At 53.8% G+C, this 16,666-nt stretch overlaps 2 protein-coding genes across 2 annotated transcripts; both read left to right on the forward strand.

The window, feature by feature from the left end:
* Window positions 1-392: 392 nt before the first annotated feature.
* Window positions 393-9,611, forward strand: MED26 (mediator complex subunit 26). The gene is made up of 3 exons (XM_072977910.2): window positions 393-1,172; window positions 5,169-5,243; window positions 6,723-9,611. The coding sequence occupies exons 1-3, from the start codon at window positions 1,098-1,100 to the stop codon at window positions 8,406-8,408; spliced, it is 1,836 nt and encodes a 611-aa protein (XP_072834011.2). The 5' UTR covers window positions 393-1,097; the 3' UTR covers window positions 8,409-9,611.
* Window positions 9,612-10,436: 825 nt separating this feature from the next.
* Window positions 10,437-15,903, forward strand: SLC35E1 (solute carrier family 35 member E1). Its single transcript, XM_072977911.2, has 6 exons — window positions 10,437-11,264; window positions 12,021-12,091; window positions 12,227-12,364; window positions 12,472-12,597; window positions 13,284-13,529; window positions 13,656-15,903. Exons 1-6 carry the CDS (start codon window positions 10,811-10,813, stop codon window positions 13,896-13,898), a joined length of 1,278 nt encoding a protein of 425 aa, XP_072834012.2. The 5' UTR covers window positions 10,437-10,810; the 3' UTR covers window positions 13,899-15,903.
* Window positions 15,904-16,666: the final 763 nt, after the last annotated feature.

The raw sequence follows: 16,666 nt of genomic DNA on the forward strand, positions 1-16,666 counted from the left end.
CTTCAGAGACCAGAATGGTACTTTCTTTCCTTTTTTGCAAAAAGGGTAAAATTAAAGGCTGTCCTACTTTGGGCATATGAGGAAGAAAAAGGAAAGGCTCTTGGACTACCACTCCTAGCATGCCTGGCCAGCAAAAGCTAGGGCGGAGCCTTCTGGGAGTTGCAGTCCAACATCCGGGGACCCAATGTTCTAGGCCGGGGTTCCTAACGGGGGGGGTATCTCGACGTTCTTGGACTACAACCCCCAGAAAGCCCGGCTAGCCTAGCTAGCGGCGGAGGCTTCTGGGAGTCGCAGTTTAAGGAGTCCTGAGGAGGCGGTGACGAGGCCCTTCTCGCGCCTCCCACTTTCCCGCCTTTTTCCCCCTCGCTTTCGGCCTCCGCATTTTTCCCGGTTTCTTCCAAACCCGCCTACGTGCGACTGCAGCTGCCGCTGGGCGCAGGCGCCGGAGAGAAGACTCCCTCCCCCCTCCTCCTCCAAGGTAGAGCCAAGATGAGGATACGGTTTCCGCCTCCCTCGCCCGCCCCCTTCCCCTCTTCGGGCGGGCGGGGCCCCACCGTGACGCCACAGACGCGACGCGGCTGCGCCGTGACGTCGCCCCTCCCGCCCGCCGTCGCCGCCGTCGGCGTCGGGCGTCTCCCAGGATGCACCGCGAAGGGCTGGCTCCTGCCCACAGTTGAGGGAGCGAGAGGGAGAAAGCTGGGCCTCCTTCTCCTCCGTCTCGGTCGCGCCGAGCCGAGCGGAGACCGGGCCGGGGCTCCTCCCCCCGGGGTCCCCGCGGGGCCCAGCTAGGCCTAGCCCGGGTCGGTTCCCTCAGGCGCCTTCGTCCCTCGCCATCCGCGGTTCGCCAGGACCCGCGAGAGCGCGGCGGAACATGCGGCCCCGGTGGCCCCCCGGCGAGTGAGGCGGAGGGAGGGAGAGAGAGAGACCGGCCAGGGCGGAGGAGGAGGGAAGGCCGGGAAGGGAAGGCCAGGCAGGGAGGAAGAGGAGGAGGAAGAAGAAGGGGCCCCTCCTCTGGCCGTCGCCCACCCCCCTGCCGTCTCCGCCGCCCCTACCGGGCCCGGGGCTCCTCCTTCCCGCCCCCCCCCAAAAGGGAGGCAATGACAGCGGCTCCGGGACCCTCCCCGCAGCAGATCAGGGACCGGCTGCTGCAGGCCATCGACCCCCACAGCAACGTGAGTCGGGAGGGGAGGGGAGGGGGTGGGGCGTCTGGTTGGAAGGGGGAAGGATGATTGGGGGGGAAGAGGGAGGAAAGACCCTGCCACCTCCCTCCTGGTCCCACTACCTGGGATGGGGAGTGGGGTTGCTTGGTGGTGGTGGGGTGTTTGAGGGTCCTCGGTTGGAAAGTTTGGGATCTCAGTAAAAGGGGGATGAAGAGGGGGGCCGTGGGTCCTTGCGGTAAACCATAATGTGTGTGAGTGCGTAAAGATATATGCACGTTATGATTGTGTGTCTGCACACACACATCTGTGGCTTGTTTTTGCCTGTACTTCTTACCTTTTACTTGTATATATAAGTTGTGTGTGTGTGAGGGGGGGGTTGAAGGTTCGTGCCCTTTTCCTGGCAGAATATATATACATATACTCCTATGTACAGTTAGATAACAAAGTGAAAGCATGAGATTTTGACACACACGTATATGTGTGTGTATAGATATAAATAGATGACTTGTCTACCTGCATTTTTTACTTTTTCTGTCTGTCTGTCTATCTACCTATCTATCTACACACATACACAATTTCCTGGATCCCATCCTCAGACCAACAGAGCTTACCTTCCTTATTTTATTATACAAGAAGACTGATTCCGGCCTGCTTCGAAGCCTCCTGCTCCAGGCAGAAATCTAAATCGAAGCAGATCTTCCAACTCCAGGCAAGAAAAGGAATGAGAAAGATATGTCTTCTGCCCTACCGTACAACTCATTCAGTTTATGTGATTTAAACTTTCGAACATGGCTGGACGTTTATGTGTAAAAGTAAAAGGCAAGAAGGGCGGGCCAAAAGTAGAGCCATCTGTCTAATCTATAAGCAACACGATTTTATTTGGTCTGCGTAGCCAGTGGGCCAGTTGGGTGGCCCCCATCTTCCGTAAGAGAAGGGGTCATGGTCGTCAACAAAGTGAGAAAGGAATCAAGCCCCCCACTCCGTGCCCCTTGATGGGGTCCTTCCCCACTGATTGCTTTCAGGGGGGCTTCTTCCCTACAGATACCCCTCCTCTCTTCCCTCAAGGCAGCTGCAGTAGGTACTTTCTTGAAGAAGTCATCAGAAGTCGTAATTCCAATAAACACAAACAAGTTCTGAGGAGAAGCAGCTTTTTGGGATGCCTCCTCTGTGAAGCAAAACTTTTCTCCTTTCCTGTTCTTTCTGTGCTGTGATCTCTTTCACCTATCTTGCCTTTTCCCCCCTCCCCGAGCCTACAAAGATGGACATTCTTGGACTCCCCAGATGCATCTCGGACTACAACTCCCAGAAACCTTCGCCATTGGTAGTGCTGGCCAGGATTTCTGGGGGCTGAAGTCCCAAGAAAATCTGGCAACCCAAGGCGCTGGGAAGCACGGCCCTGCACCCTTCTCTTGACCCACGCTGGTCTAAACGGGTTGTTGACCTCCTTTTGGAGGGGTGGCCTCTGAGCCAGTGAGATTTTGGTCCAAATCCTTGCTAGTTCTGTAGAGCTGATTTTTGTGTTTTTACACTTTTCATATCATTGGCAAGTTCATTTGTTCAAATAACTTTGTTAGCTTCTTGTGAGGTTGGAGTAGCAGGTGAGGGGGTAGCTTGTTTTTCACACCTTTTTTGCAACCTTCTGTTGGCCACGGTTACAGAAGGAAGTCAAGACGGCCAGGCTTGCAAAAAGTAGCCCAGGTACAATGACATTCTGTATTTCTGTGGTGTATACTATACAGTATGTCTTCTGTGGGAATATGCTGGAATATAAGTAAGACAGGAGACAGCCTCCTCCCCACAAGAAGAAAATAAGGCTTGTGGGAAAGAGTGCTGGAGAAGTGCATTCAATGTTTAATTCCTCGTGCAGGGAATTCCCAGGTTAAAGAAAAGTACTTGTGAGAGCTAACGATAGTAAATCAGAAGAAAATGTGAATAAATTACAAGGAAATTCAAAGCAGGGAGGCAAGAGGCATTGGGCCAAGCTCATTCAGTGTGGCAGGGTCCCTGGGAGTTCCTTTGGTGCTGCCCTGCAACTGAGACTCCCAGGCTATTGGCCATTCCTCTTTGGTAGCCATGGAGGGGGCTTCTGGGGCTGTCCGAAGCAGAGGCTGCCAAGGCCCACAGCTTTTTATTACAAGCTACTTCGGAACTCCTAGGACTAAAGCTAGAGGAGCATATCTTCGAGAGTCGCACCTTTCGATGCTCTTCAACCCCCCAGAAGCTGTTGTTTCCACATGTTGGAAGGATTGGTCTGTCCTTTTGTGAATGCTTTTGAATAACAGATGCTTTGGTCTTTGAGTGGAAACATGGTGAAAGGGTGGCTCTTCTGGGTTTTGGTCCAGCTTCTGTTCTCCTTAGAAGCTCTGGTGTGTGTGTGTTTGTGTGTAACTTGTCCTTCCCTAAATAGACTGCCTGGCTTTACCGCTTTAGCCATCTTTAGTTAATTCCCCTGCAGGTCTTGCTAGCAGAGCGCTCGTCCGTCCGTACTTGTATTTGTACGTTACGTCTGAAGTGTTCAGAGTAGATCGCACACAGCAGCCTGTTTGTTATCTGGCATAACCTAAAACTACGACCCTGAAAAGCATGAGTTGGGCATTACACACACGCAGCCCCTGTTGCGCTGTTGAGTTGCGTGGTTTCTGTGGCGACGATTGTGCGGGATGCATGCTGCCGAAGCACTGTGTTGAGTGCCACTTCGGTCCTGCTAGAATTTTCCCGACCACTTTCTGCAGCTGTGCATTATGCATGCAGAATTGTTCAAGAGGATTTTGGCCCCAGTCGGAACCCCCTCTGTGAGAAACCATCAAAATAGGCCCTCGGCTCACAAGGAGTGTGGGTGTATAAGATGGCGGTGTGGTTCTGTGGCTGCAGACTTCAGGTTACGAGGACCAGAGACTAGTTTGGATCCCACTTGCACTGCTAGGATCCCACAGCAGTCTAGCCGGGATGATTTTACGGACAGACAGACAAGGCAGAGGAGGTGCTTCTCCATCTTCTCCTCGGTGTCCCCAAATGGCCTTTCCATATCAGGACAACACATTTCCACATACGTTGTCTTGCTTTGCTCATTTTTTCACAGATCGTCCAACTGTTCTCTGTTTGAGCTGGTATGATTCCTTTGCCACAGCCACGTTTTGACAAAGTCAAGCTCCTATTTCTGTGTCCCCTGTTCTGTAAGGATTTGGAGGCAAGCTCTTGTCTCCTTGCTTTCTTGTCGATACAAGACAACCTTGCTTTTTCTAAAGGAAATCTGCTCTTTTTTTTTTTTTGGTCCATCCATCCGTTTTTGAAGCTTTGAATCCTATAAGTTAGAGGGCTCTGTTGTAGGACAGGAGAGATCTCCTGGGGGGGGGGTTCTTTCATGTCCCTTTCCTTGCATGGGGTTAGAGCATCTGCTTTGATCTGGATTCCTGCCCTGAGCAGGGGTTTGGACTCTAGAAGCCCCTTCCAACTCCACGGTTCTAGGGTTTTCCTTTGCACCAAAGCACTGCTGGATAGACACCATGCCTGACACAATAGGAGCTCGTTCGTTGTGGTTTTGCCTCACAGCAGGATGAATCGTGAGCTCCCGTTGGTCATGGGGGTCCCATTGTCATACTGCTCTAAAAGTTGGGTAGTTTTCCTGTGCTGTCCTCTGAAGATGCCGGCCACAGAGACTGATGAAATGTTAGGAAGAACAACCTTCAGAACACGGCCAAAGAGCCCGAAAATCCCACAACAACCATTTCCTGTGATAGTCAGCCGAAATCTAGCTTCGTGTCACTTGAGCTCATTCTGACATGTCCTGCACTCTGGGAGGATGGAGGACATATCCTGCCCCCTCCTCTGTAGGACCTCCTTTCAGGTCTTTGAAGAGTGCTCTCCCTGTCAGTCTCTTGCCCTATAGCTGCACTGGCTGTATCTTTGATTTAGTGGTCCCGGATGAGAAGTGGCAGCTTTAGGAGCACAGCCCGGTATGCTTAAAAGTAATGTATTTAACATTTTCTCTCTTTTCTGGTTCCTCCCTAGATACATAACATGGTTGCAGTCCTGGAAGTGATCTCCAGCCTGGAGAAATACCCCATCACCAAAGAGGCCCTCGAGGTGAGTTTTGACAGCGTCATCCCGCCTGCTTTGTGTCTCTAGTCTAGGGACAGCCAACACAGTGGCCTGGGAGATTCTTGCCCTAGAAGGACGGAGTTGGAAGGGGGCCCATAAGGCCATCCAGTCCAACCCCCTGCTCAGGGCAGGAATACAAACTGAGGCTAGATCTGACTGGTGGTGGCCGTTTTCACTTGAAGGCTTCCCGCATTGGAGAGCTGGCTGGGCTGAGCAGGAACACCCTTAAGTTCCCAGGGCAGTGATGCCCCATTTGAATGTGATTGCTTGGAAAGGGGGGAATTCCAGGAAAGCTTCACACAATCACCGCCTGCCAGAGATTAGGAGATTAAGTTTATCTACTCATATTGCAAGCTCTCCAGCTGCCAAGTGAAACTTCTACTGCTTCCCTTCGCTTCTTTCCTTTCCTTTCCTTTTTTTCTGTTTTCATTCTTTTTTTAATGCCACCTTTCTCTCCGTAAGCGATTCAAACAGTTTGCACCAAGCCGAAACGACACAGTGATCAAATTAAAACATTTTAACACAGTTAAACAAGTAACAAGATTAAGAATGACTGGAATCATGGGGAAAAAAATATACAGTGGTGCCTCACTTAGCGATGTTAATCCGTGCAGCAAAAATTGCTGCAAAGCGATAACATCGCTAGGCGATTTTAAAAAGCCCATAGAAACGCATTAAAACGTGTTTAATGCGATACTATGGGCTTCCAAACTAACCTTAAGCGAAAATCCTCCATTGCAGCGGCCATTTTCGGTGCCTCTAAAACGGGGCAAAACAGCGGGGGGCCATTTTGGAACCGCTGATCAGCTGTGCGAAAATGGGGCCTTTGCAAAGTGATCATCGCAAAGCGAATTTTCCCCATAGGAAACATCGCAAAGCGATCGCTTTTGCGATCACAAAAACAGCTAAGCGATTTCGTCGCTCAGTGGAGCGATCGCTAAGCGAGGCACCACTGTATTAACCCACCCACTCTGATGCACTAGATACAGCATTCTTAGAACCCCTACTTACCATTTAAATGTCAGCCTGAAAAGGAAGTGAAAGGGCAGATTGGATAGCTGTTTTCAAAGACTTTCAAAGAGAGTCCTACAGAGGTGGGGCAGGATGCGTCCTCAGTCCTCCCAGAATGCAGGATGCTCCAGAATGGGCTCAAGCAGCAGGGAACCTGATTTTGGCCGAATATCAGGGAAAAACTTCTTAACCATTAGAGCACTACGATAATGGGAACCAATGACCTTGGGAGGGGGTGAGTGGTCCCACTGTGGAAGTGTTTAAGAGAAAACTGGACCCCTGACAGTTGGATCTGCTTGCCTTTGAGCAGGGGGTTGGACTGGATGACCTTATAGGACCATTTCCAGCTCTGTGATTCTGTGATCCTTTGGAAATCACCCTGTATTTCTTTTCAGCTATGAGATCTCTCTCTCTCTCTCTCTTTCATATTTATTTATTTATTTACGAATCCAGGAAACCCGACTGGGAAAACTGATCAACGATGTGAGGAAGAAGACCAAGAACGAGGAGCTGGCCAAGCGGGCCAAGAAGCTGCTGCGGAATTGGCAGAAGCTGATCGAGCCAGTCACGCCAAGCGAGGCTGCTTTGCGGGGCCTCCCGAATGCCCCCGGGTCTGCCAACGGAGGGGCCCACAACTGCCGAGTGGAGACGCCCCCCGGGGTTGTGGTGGGGCCCAAGCCCATTCCAGAGGCCAAGAACCGGAATGACATCCAGAAGCTACACTCTCCGAAAGCGGGGAATCGTAAGCGGAAAGGTGAGGCCCGGGACGGCCTCCCGGGGCCACCTCTACCACTCCCCAAAGTTTCCAAAGTGAGCTATGAAGTATTACAGAACTCTCCCTCGCCCCCCACAAATGGCATCGGGGGGAGCCCCGAGAGCTTCCCCAGCCCTCCGGAGGCGCCCGAAGTCGGCAGAGCTGAGCCCAGCGAGAACGAGAAGCCGAGCAAGATCCCCATCAACGCAGTCCGGCCTCACACCAGCGCCCCGGGACTGTTCAAGTCGTCGGCCCCCTCCTCGTTGCTGAAGACCGCCGTGCTGCAGCAGCAGGAGAAGGCGGAGGAGGTGGCATCTGCGGCCGCCGGGCAGGCTAGGAGCCCCCGTTGCTCCTCGTTCAGCCCTCGGCACTTGAGGCTGGAAACCTTCGTTCGGCAGCACACCACGTATTCCCCCAAGGGTGGGACCCCTGCTCGCTCTCCCAGGCCCCCTCTTCTGGATGCCTTGGCCGCGGGGCCCTTGTCATCATCACCACGCCCTTCTTCTCCGCTGCAGGTGTTGCCGCCGCCACCCCCCACAAAGAGGTTGGAGGGTTCTCCACCCCTGGTCCCGGACCCCTCCCTGCGTGGCTCGGAACCACAGGCCGCCCCCGAGAGCCAGCTCTGCCTGTGCGTGGATGCCTCTCCCGGCAGTGGGGAGGTATCTCCCCCTGGGGAGTCTTCCGCCCCCTTGGCTGGCTTCTCCCCGGAGGCCTCCCGGATGGACAGTGACAGCGCGGCCTCCGGTTCTGACAGCAAGAAGAAGAAAAAGTACCGCCCAAAGGACTACGTGGTCAACCTGGACGGGCAGGGCCTCGAAGGGGGCGTCAAGCCCGTGCGGTTAAAAAAGGAGCGCCGGCTGACCTTCGACCCCATGACGGGTGAGATCAAGCCCTTGGCGCAAAGAGATTCTTTGCCGGCAGACCTCCCCGCTCTGGCTGAGCCCCCCAGGACAGGCACGGGCAAGCCGGCTCCCAAGCCCCCTCTGCACAGCCCCTTTGAGCAGACGAATTGGAAAGAGCTGTCTCGGAACGAGATCATTCAGTCCTACCTGAACAGGCAGAGCAGCTTGCTCTCGTCGTCCGGCGTGCAGACTCCGGGGGCTCATTATTTCATGTCCGAATACTTAAAGCAAGAGGAAAGCACTAGGAGAGAAGCCCGGAAGACCCACGTCCTGGCTCCCCACAGTAAACCCTCAGACTTGCCAGGGGTGACCCGGGAGGTGACAGAGGGGGACCTCGATCGCATCACCAACCACCCCTGGCCGGGGGTGAATGGTTGCTACGACACACAGGGTAACTGGTATGATTGGACGCAGGGCATCTCGCTCGACCCCCACGGGGACGATGGGCGCCTGAACATTCTGCCTTACGTCTGCCTCGACTGAGTACAGTTTTGCTAGGATGCTTTTTACATGGGCAGGTTAGTGAAACCAGGCAGGCGCTGGGCCCCCCTTCCTCCCCCTGCTGTTCTCCCATCAGGCTGAGAAAGGCTCACCCAGGAAAGCGTGTATGCGTAAGAGAGCCATCTGGACACTGGCAGTTTCTTCTTGTTAAAAAATGTGGTTTCCCCCTCCCTTTTTTTTTTATTGGTATGTGAAGTGCTGCTACCAGTTGACTTAACACCTACGGGAAGAGTTTTGATTTAAAAGAGGGGAGGGGGGGAGAAAAAAAAATAAAGAGTTTTAAACTCTTAGCAAGCCCGCTGTTCAGAACAGAAAACCACAACAGGTGTGAGCTTTCTGGAGGGTGGAAGCTTTTCCGGAGTTTCGTGGAGGCTGGAACGAGGGAGAGCAAGGGCCAGGACAAGTGGCGGGGCGGGGGTGGGGGAGAATGGTGGAAGTGGAACCTTCATGCAGAGTTCGTGGAATCGTATTTATTTGTCTTGATTTGCTTTTCTTTCAAAAACCAACCCACTGACAAACAAAAAAAAACCACGGCAGTGAGGTGTTTTCAAGATGAACTGCGCAAAACTGTAGGGATAGTTCTTGGCATTGCATCTCTCTTCAAAATCTCCCCCACCCCCTGCAAAAAAAAAAAAAAGTAAAAATACAGAAATCTGGCTTCCAAGGATGGTGGGCACGCACTGGGAGAACTGGAAAGGGGAGAGGCACACTGTTGGCTCGGCCTTCCCAAGGCTTTCATGGGGCCGAGTCTGATTTCATTTTGCAAAAAGAAAAAAAAGAAGGGTTGACCGTTCTCGTGGCAGGACCCGCTCCCACCTTGAGTGGGTCTTCCCCTTCTGGTTTTTTGTGTTTTTTTTTTTTCTTTTATCTTTTTTGGTTTAACGAAGGAAAGTCCAAACCGTTCCGGAGGGTGCTACTCGTTTGTAAATGGTCTAGTGAAGGGGGAAAACGACCTGAAGCCTGTTTGTATGCTGGAAATCTACTCGTTACCATTCCTTTAGATATTGTTTGCCTTATGGAAATCCATCACAAAAAGCGACCTGCAAAAAAACAGCCTTAGTGAATGTACAGTAAATTTAGACTTCTGTGTTCCGAGGGGCGCAGAAGGGGAGCAACTTTGCTATTGGTCCTTTCAGTGGACACATTGTGATATAAATGTGGAAATAAAAAAAAAAGTTTGCACAAGCCATGCCATCCATTTCTAATATTTATTAGCTGGAGAAAGAGGAGAGAACCCCAAACAGGGGACCGGGGGGGGGACAAGATCCCCGATTCCTTCATTGGGTCCGGCGGTAGAGCAAGCCCGTGTTTTCCTCTGCTGCTCTGTTAAAGTTGCGTGTAGACCCTTAACAAAGGGTTGGGGGAATTGGTTCCAAGCCTCTCAAGGTGGATGAGAGCAAACGCCACACACAGCCTGACCTCGGACTCCCTCGAATGGCCCATTTTGGTAACACTGACTTTAGAAACATATATTTCTAGGGTAGAAGAGCTGAAGTCCTACAAAACAGCAAGGGAGCCCCCCCTCCAGCTGCTGTAAAGATGTGCTCATGCCTCTGTGACCCATAAATGAAGGAATGGCTCCAGTCGACCTAGCAGGGATGGTGTGAGAGCCAGAGAGGAGCATTTGGGAAGGGTGATGGTCACCACGTAGGAATGGGGGGAGTCCAGGTATCAGGCTCCCCAAAGAGACAAGACCCATGGACGGTAGAGCCCCTGTATCAGCGGGAGGCTGGTTCCAAGTTCACCACCTCGAGCGGGTACTGAAAACCGCGGATTGCAGCGAACGCTCTACCTGAAAAGTCCTCTGGTAGCCAGTTCCGGTAGGTTCGCCTTTAGAAATCCAGGTGCCGTATATTTTTGTAGGATGTTTTTACAGGTGCTGGGGAGGTGGGTCAGCGGATACCGGTCCCACGGATACAGGGGTCCTGCGATCCTCGAGAGAGGCCCCTCCCTCTCCGGCCTTGAGAGGGGTGGGGAGGGGGAAGTAAAGGGAAATTTGAGCGCCAGGGATGCTGGGAGTTGTAGTCCAGGAGCATCGCTTTCTCCAGAGGAGGCTCTGCCGGTTCCCGGCGGCTTGGGCTTCCGCTTCCGGCTGCCCGGGTTTCCGCTTCCCGTTCCCGGGGATTTCTGGGAGTTGCAGTCCAGAACTCCATTTCCCCGGTCGGTCGGGGAGGCTGGGCTTGGTAGTCCAGCCGCGTCCCTTTTGCTCCCTTCCCCTCCCTCCCCCCAGCCTCTCTTCCTCCTTTTCAATCCCTGCGGACTTCTGCTTCCGGCGGCCTGCCGGAAGTGACGCGGCCGGTGGGGGGCGCCCCTCCCCTCTTTCCCGGGGCCGGGCCAGCGCGGCGGGGGCTGCTGACGCGACAGAGCCGGGGCTTCCTCCGAGGATGGCGCTCTCGTCGCCCTTTCCTCCTCTTCCCCCTCCTCCTCCTCCCCCCGCTCCTCTCGCGTCCCCGTTATCCGCGGGCGGAGGGCATGGCGCGTCCCCGCGGGGTGGCGCCTCTTCCTCCCCGCCGCCGCCGCCTCCTACCCCCGGGGTGCTGCGGGTGCCGGCGCTGTGCCTGGCCTGGTACGCGCTGAGCGCGGGCGGTAACGTGGTGAACAAGGTGCTGCTGGGCGCGTTCCCGCGGCCCGTGACGGTCTCGCTCTGCCACGTGCTCGGGCTGGTGGCCCTCCTCCCCCCGCTGCTGCGCGCCTGGCGCGTGCCCGCCGCCGGCCCCGCCCAGCTGCCCCCCCGCGCGTACCCGCGGCTCATCCTCCCGCTGGCCTTCGGCAAGTACCTGGCCTCGGTCTCGGCCCACGTCTCCCTCTGGCGGGTGCCCGTCTCCTACGCCCACACCGGTGAGCAACCCCCGCCGCGGATACGGGGGGACAAGGGTGGGTCGGTGGGGGAGAGGGGGAGGGACTGCACTCTGCATGTGGCTCAGAGGCTCCCCCTCTGCCTTACCTTCTGGCCTTGGGTCTGAGAAAGAAGACCCTCCAGTGGATGCTGGAAATCGCGGAAGGAGCGGACGCTAGCCTCTGGTTCTCCCTAGTGGCCGGCTCGGGCAGATATGACCTGGAAACAGGTAGAAATATGTATTATCTGCCCCGAGGAGGGGTGGGGGTTGGCTTATGTAGCATTTTCAGCCCGCAGGGAAGTGTGAATCAGTGGATACAGATCCCGCAGATGGACGGGTCCATCTGCGGTTCCATGGTGCCTCTGGAGGCATAGCGATGCACCAGCTAGGCTCCTAGCACGAGAATGGTACCCCTGAGCCCTGGGCAAGGGACTTAGAGAATTTCTCCTACTGTTGTATGGTGTGGTGTTGTGGGTAGAGGAACAGACTAAGCTTCAACTGGGGCTGGGTTCGAATCTCCACTCAAGAGGTGGTCAACTCCGACCGGCGGGATTGGACTCGCAATTGCCGTCCCGTCCCTGCCGGCCTCCTGGGTGCGAATCAAGCCGGCTGGACATGGTTTCACCGCAGAAAGCGGACCGGGGGAGCGTGCGGGGAGGGGGTGTGAGCCGGAGCCGGATTGCGCCGCCCATGGGTGCCTTTCCTCGGGTCTTTTTCCCGGCTGCGGTGCTCACTCTCACCCTCCCTCTCCTTGCAGTTAAGGCCACCATGCCAATCTGGGTGGTGCTGCTTTCCCGGATCATCATGAAGGAGAAGCAAACCACCAAGGTAACGGGGTGGGGGGGTCGCATCCCAGATCCAGCTAGACTTCTCCTTCATGGCCCGAGGGGAGGGGGGAAACGGGGCTCAGAGGGAGCCCCTCAGAAAACCCCAAACCTGGCTCTTCCCCTTTTTTCCCTGCAGGTGTACCTCTCGCTCATCCCCATCATCGGAGGGGTCCTCCTTGCCACGGTCACGGAGCTCTCCTTCGACACCTGGGGCCTGCTCAGCGCCCTGGCGGCCACGCTGTGCTTCTCCCTGCAGAACATTTTTTCTAAAAAGGTACCCCTTCTGCCTCTCGCCGGGTGGGCCTCGGGCTCTCTCTGTGTGTGTGTGTGTGTGTGTGTTTTACGCCTGCATGCTTGTTTCTGACCCCACTTTTGCTCCAGGTATTGAGAGATTCACGAATTCATCATCTGCGGCTTCTGAATATCCTCGGTTGCCATGCTGTCTTCTTCATGATCCCAACGTGGGTTCTGGTCGATCTCTCCGCCTTCCTCGTAGAGAACGACTTGGTAGGTCTTGCTCGGCTTAGGGTGAGCCCTCGGTCTCCTCTGGGATCCCAAAGGGGACTGAGCCGTCCCCGGTAGATACAAACCTCCCGTTTCTGGAAGCGCTAAGAAAGATGCGTTTGTGGGAAGTTCAGGCCGCTGGAATAGCAGGATTCCAGTATCCATGAGGATCGGTTCCAAGTCCCCACCCCACCCCCCGAGGACGCTGAAAACTGCGGAAGTTTTGAACGCTATACACGGCGTGGGCTCTGGCCCCCTCTCGTGTCTCGGTCTGTGAAATACTTGCTGGAAATGTGTATAAATACTGTACATATTTCTGGGGTTTTTTCATTTAGTAGTTTTAGGCAGTGGGGAAGTGAATCAGCGAATCCTTATCCCACAGGCCGGGAAGACCTCTCTGGATTACAGAACTCTTTCAGGGGACAATGGAGCGGAATTAATAAATATCCTAAATCTTTCTCCTGTCTGAGTAAAATGGAAGGAGGGGAGCCAGGAGAGGTTTGCTCCCTGTGGCACTTAACATGTTTCTGTACGAGCGGGTCCTCCAATTTCTCAGGGTGGTGGTGGTGGTGCTGCTGCTGCTGCTGCTGCTGGGATTCCTCGTGAGATAGTGGTTCTTCCGTTGGGTGATCCCTTTTTTCTCCAGCCAGGCGAACCGCTCTTCCAGAGCCTGCTTTCCCTTTTTGCAGAGTTCCATGGCCCACTGGCCGTGGATCATCCTCCTCCTGGCCGTCAGCGGCTTCTGCAACTTCGCCCAGAACGTCATTGCCTTCAGTATCCTGAACCTCATCAGCCCGCTGAGTTACTCCGTGGCCAATGCCACGAAACGGATCACCGTCATCACCGTCTCCCTGATCATGCTTCGGAACCCCGTCACCGGCACCAACGTCCTGGGGATGATGACCGCCATCCTCGGAGTCTTCTTGTACAACAAGGTCGGTGTGGTGTGTGTGCAGAGAGCCGCTGAGTTGTTTATTTATGCATTTTTTTAAAAAAACCCCACACATTTAAATTTTTGTAATCCTTTAAAAAAAAATTAACAAAGCTTGTTTCTTTTATAGACCAAATACGACGCCAACCGGGAAGCCAAGAAGCAGCTCCTGCCCGTCACGACGGGGGATCTGGTCAACCTGGACCCGCTCCGCGGCCACGGGGCTGAGAAGTCTCACAACGGACTGACTTCTTTTACACGCCAAGGGGACTTCCCATACGGAAGCCGGGCTGGTGGTGTCCTTGCGGATCACTTCCAGTACAGCCGCCCGAACTACCCTACGTTGTACGGCGCCAGCCGCTACGATATCTAGCAAGGAGGCGCAGGCTGTCGGTCTGGGACGGCCTGGCACATGCACGCACCTCCGCGTGCCTGTTGAGACTCCAAAGGAGGAACAGCTCTCTTCGTATGTGCCCAGTGGCATCAGGGTTAGGATGGTTGGATGGCCCTCCGTAACAAGTGGAAGCAACCGCTGAGCTGGCTGATCAGAAATTTCCAATTTCAGCTGCTATGCCAGCCAGATACCTTCGGATTTTTTCCCTTTGCCCACGGCAAGAGAAGCGTGTCGCGAATCTCCTCTTCCTTTTAAGATCTTCGGAGGACAACCTTACTGCGTTTTCCTTAAGCTGTAGGATTAGTTTGTAAAGCAGGACGGAAGCCGATCCGGGCCCCCCTTTTCCCTCCAGGGAGGCTCAGGAGCAGCGTGCAGTTCGTTGTGTGTTCTGTAGCACTTGTGACTGTGTGAAAACAGCTCCTCGTCTCTTGACGCTGGGGCATCATCTTGTAAAGGGCGGCCGGGGGGGGGGGGGACCCTCAGAGCTGCTTTTGCCTTGTTTTCAGGGCTGGGCGATGGCACCGACTTGTTTAAAAAAAAAAGAATAATCATGTACCGTTTGGGATTTGCTGCTTGCAGTGGGCGGCAAATTGAAACCTGGCCCTTAAGCACTCCGTTTTCCTATTTAAATCATGATCTCTGGAAACCTTGTTTTGGCTCCTTGTCTTCCGCAGGTAGTAAGAGGCACCTGAATAGAAACGTTTGCTAGGAATATATTAGAACCGTGGTACCCACTGGGGATTGGACCTAAGCACCCCCGCGGATGCTGAAAAACGCAGATATATCACACACTATATGTTGCATGGCCTCTGGCTCTCTCTAGCGGCCAGCTCTAGTAAATACACCCTGGGATTAGGTATAAATAGGTACAGTATTTCTGAGTTTTTTATTATTTAGTATTTTCAGCCAGCGGATAAATGAATCAGCAGATACTGAACCTGCGGATAGGTGGGTCCTACTGTAGCAAAGTCTACTACGAATGTAGCACAACAGAAGCTTGAGAAGCTGTGGATTTCCTTGTTTCTCCTGCTCAATTTTGTAGGAAGTTACTTTAAGGCCTTCCATCGCTCTAGATACCAAATTTGGGGAGTCCGTATTTTAATTTATAGTCAGTCCTTTTACGTTCCTTCCTGCCAGTACATTTGCTGGTCTGGCTGACTTCTGCCTTTTTTATTTATTTTATTGTCCTTCCATTTCTCCTGGAGCTGCCTGCTCCTTACCTTGCATTGATCGGTTGTCCAACAGGAGCCAAAATGTACAGCTCACCTCTCTGTGTCCCTGTGAGTTAATCCTGTTGCTGCTAAGTTTGGCCAGGTAAATAAAAAAGGGAATTATAAGAGGACCACGACATCTGTAGGGGACTGGTTGCAAAACCCTTCCGTGGATGCTGAAAATCGCGGATGATAGCCAACGGTACACCTACTCTGGCCTCTGGCTCCCTCAGGTGGCCAGTTCTTGTAATTTCACCTTTAGACATCTCTGTTTCTTGGGGGTTTGTGTTAACATTTTCAGGGGGTGGATCTGTGTGAGTCAGCAGATGCTGATCCCACGGATACGGGGGTCCTACTGACATTTCAAGCCTTTGAAGCAGGACCCTGCTAGAGAGCGTTGGTCTCGACTCTGCATTTGCACCCCAGGAAGGTCCTTCCTCAGATCCTTGCAATATTTTCTTTCTTTTTTTTTCCCCTGGGGAAAAATGGACATTTTCCAAAATTTTACATTTCTCTCTCCTTGGCATCTGTGAATGGCTTCATCTGGATCGATCGGTGTATGTATTTTCACGCTCCTATCCAAAAGCAGGTGAACTTTTAGAAACGTGGGTTGTCGTGTACAGGAACCCTGTGTGTGTATGCGTGTGTGTGTGTGTTCTTTTTTTTAAAAAAAGCCTGCAGACTTAAAAAACTTGGAGAAAGCCCAGGCCTGTTGTAATTATGCGTTTTAAATATGGAACATGTAAATAAAGCGGGATTCTGCTGAGTTGAAATACCTCTCATGGCTTCGGTTGCTTGGGAAACGGGCGGTGTTCTGGGTCGGGACCCTTGTTCAGTCATTCCCAACCATGGGTTGTCTGCGCCCCCCCCTCCGGGTTCTTTGAATATGACTCCTGGCACCTCAAATCAACTTTTTTGGGCCTATTTTTCACCTCTCGGCCTCTTCCCTCTGTCTTTGACTCCCCCGCCCCCCTCCCGCCATATTCTCTCTGGTAGTGCCACCCTGACTCCGGTTAAGATGAAGAACTGTGGGTTAGCCCTGAGGTTTCAGCATCTGTCTGCAGAGTCTGAGGTTGGGAGTTTGAGTTCCCCACTGGCCTCCCTAACGGGCTGGACTGGATGACCCTTAGCGTCCCTTTGTGCACTTCTAAGGTTATAGTCCGCTTACTCCACACTGCCCCATGGGAAGCTATCCACTTCTCCCCCCCAGGCCCAGAAGAGAAAAGTTAGTTTGTGTTTGTGGGTGGGTGGGTCTCTATTTATGCCACAGAGCCCTTCTGGCATAGAGTGGTGACTTAGCCTGTCCTGCTTCCCGGGGCCTCCCTGGGAGGCTCTCGTGCGAGCTTTTTGGGGGGTATATTTTTGGAGGTGTTCGTCTGAACGCTTCTGGAGACACGTGTAGTGCCCGGCCGCCCTGTAAGGACTGCCTTCTGGGGGCGAAAGGGTTAACGGAGCGGGCTTCGAGCTCCTCCCTGCGGCAGGGAGGCAGTGGGCGTGGCCGGGGAGCCGAGCCAGCCACGCCCCCCAAGTGGTTCT

This window comes from Pogona vitticeps, chromosome 7 (assembly GCF_051106095.1).
Source record: "Pogona vitticeps strain Pit_001003342236 chromosome 7, PviZW2.1, whole genome shotgun sequence".
Classification (NCBI taxonomy): Eukaryota; Metazoa; Chordata; class Lepidosauria; order Squamata; family Agamidae; genus Pogona; species Pogona vitticeps.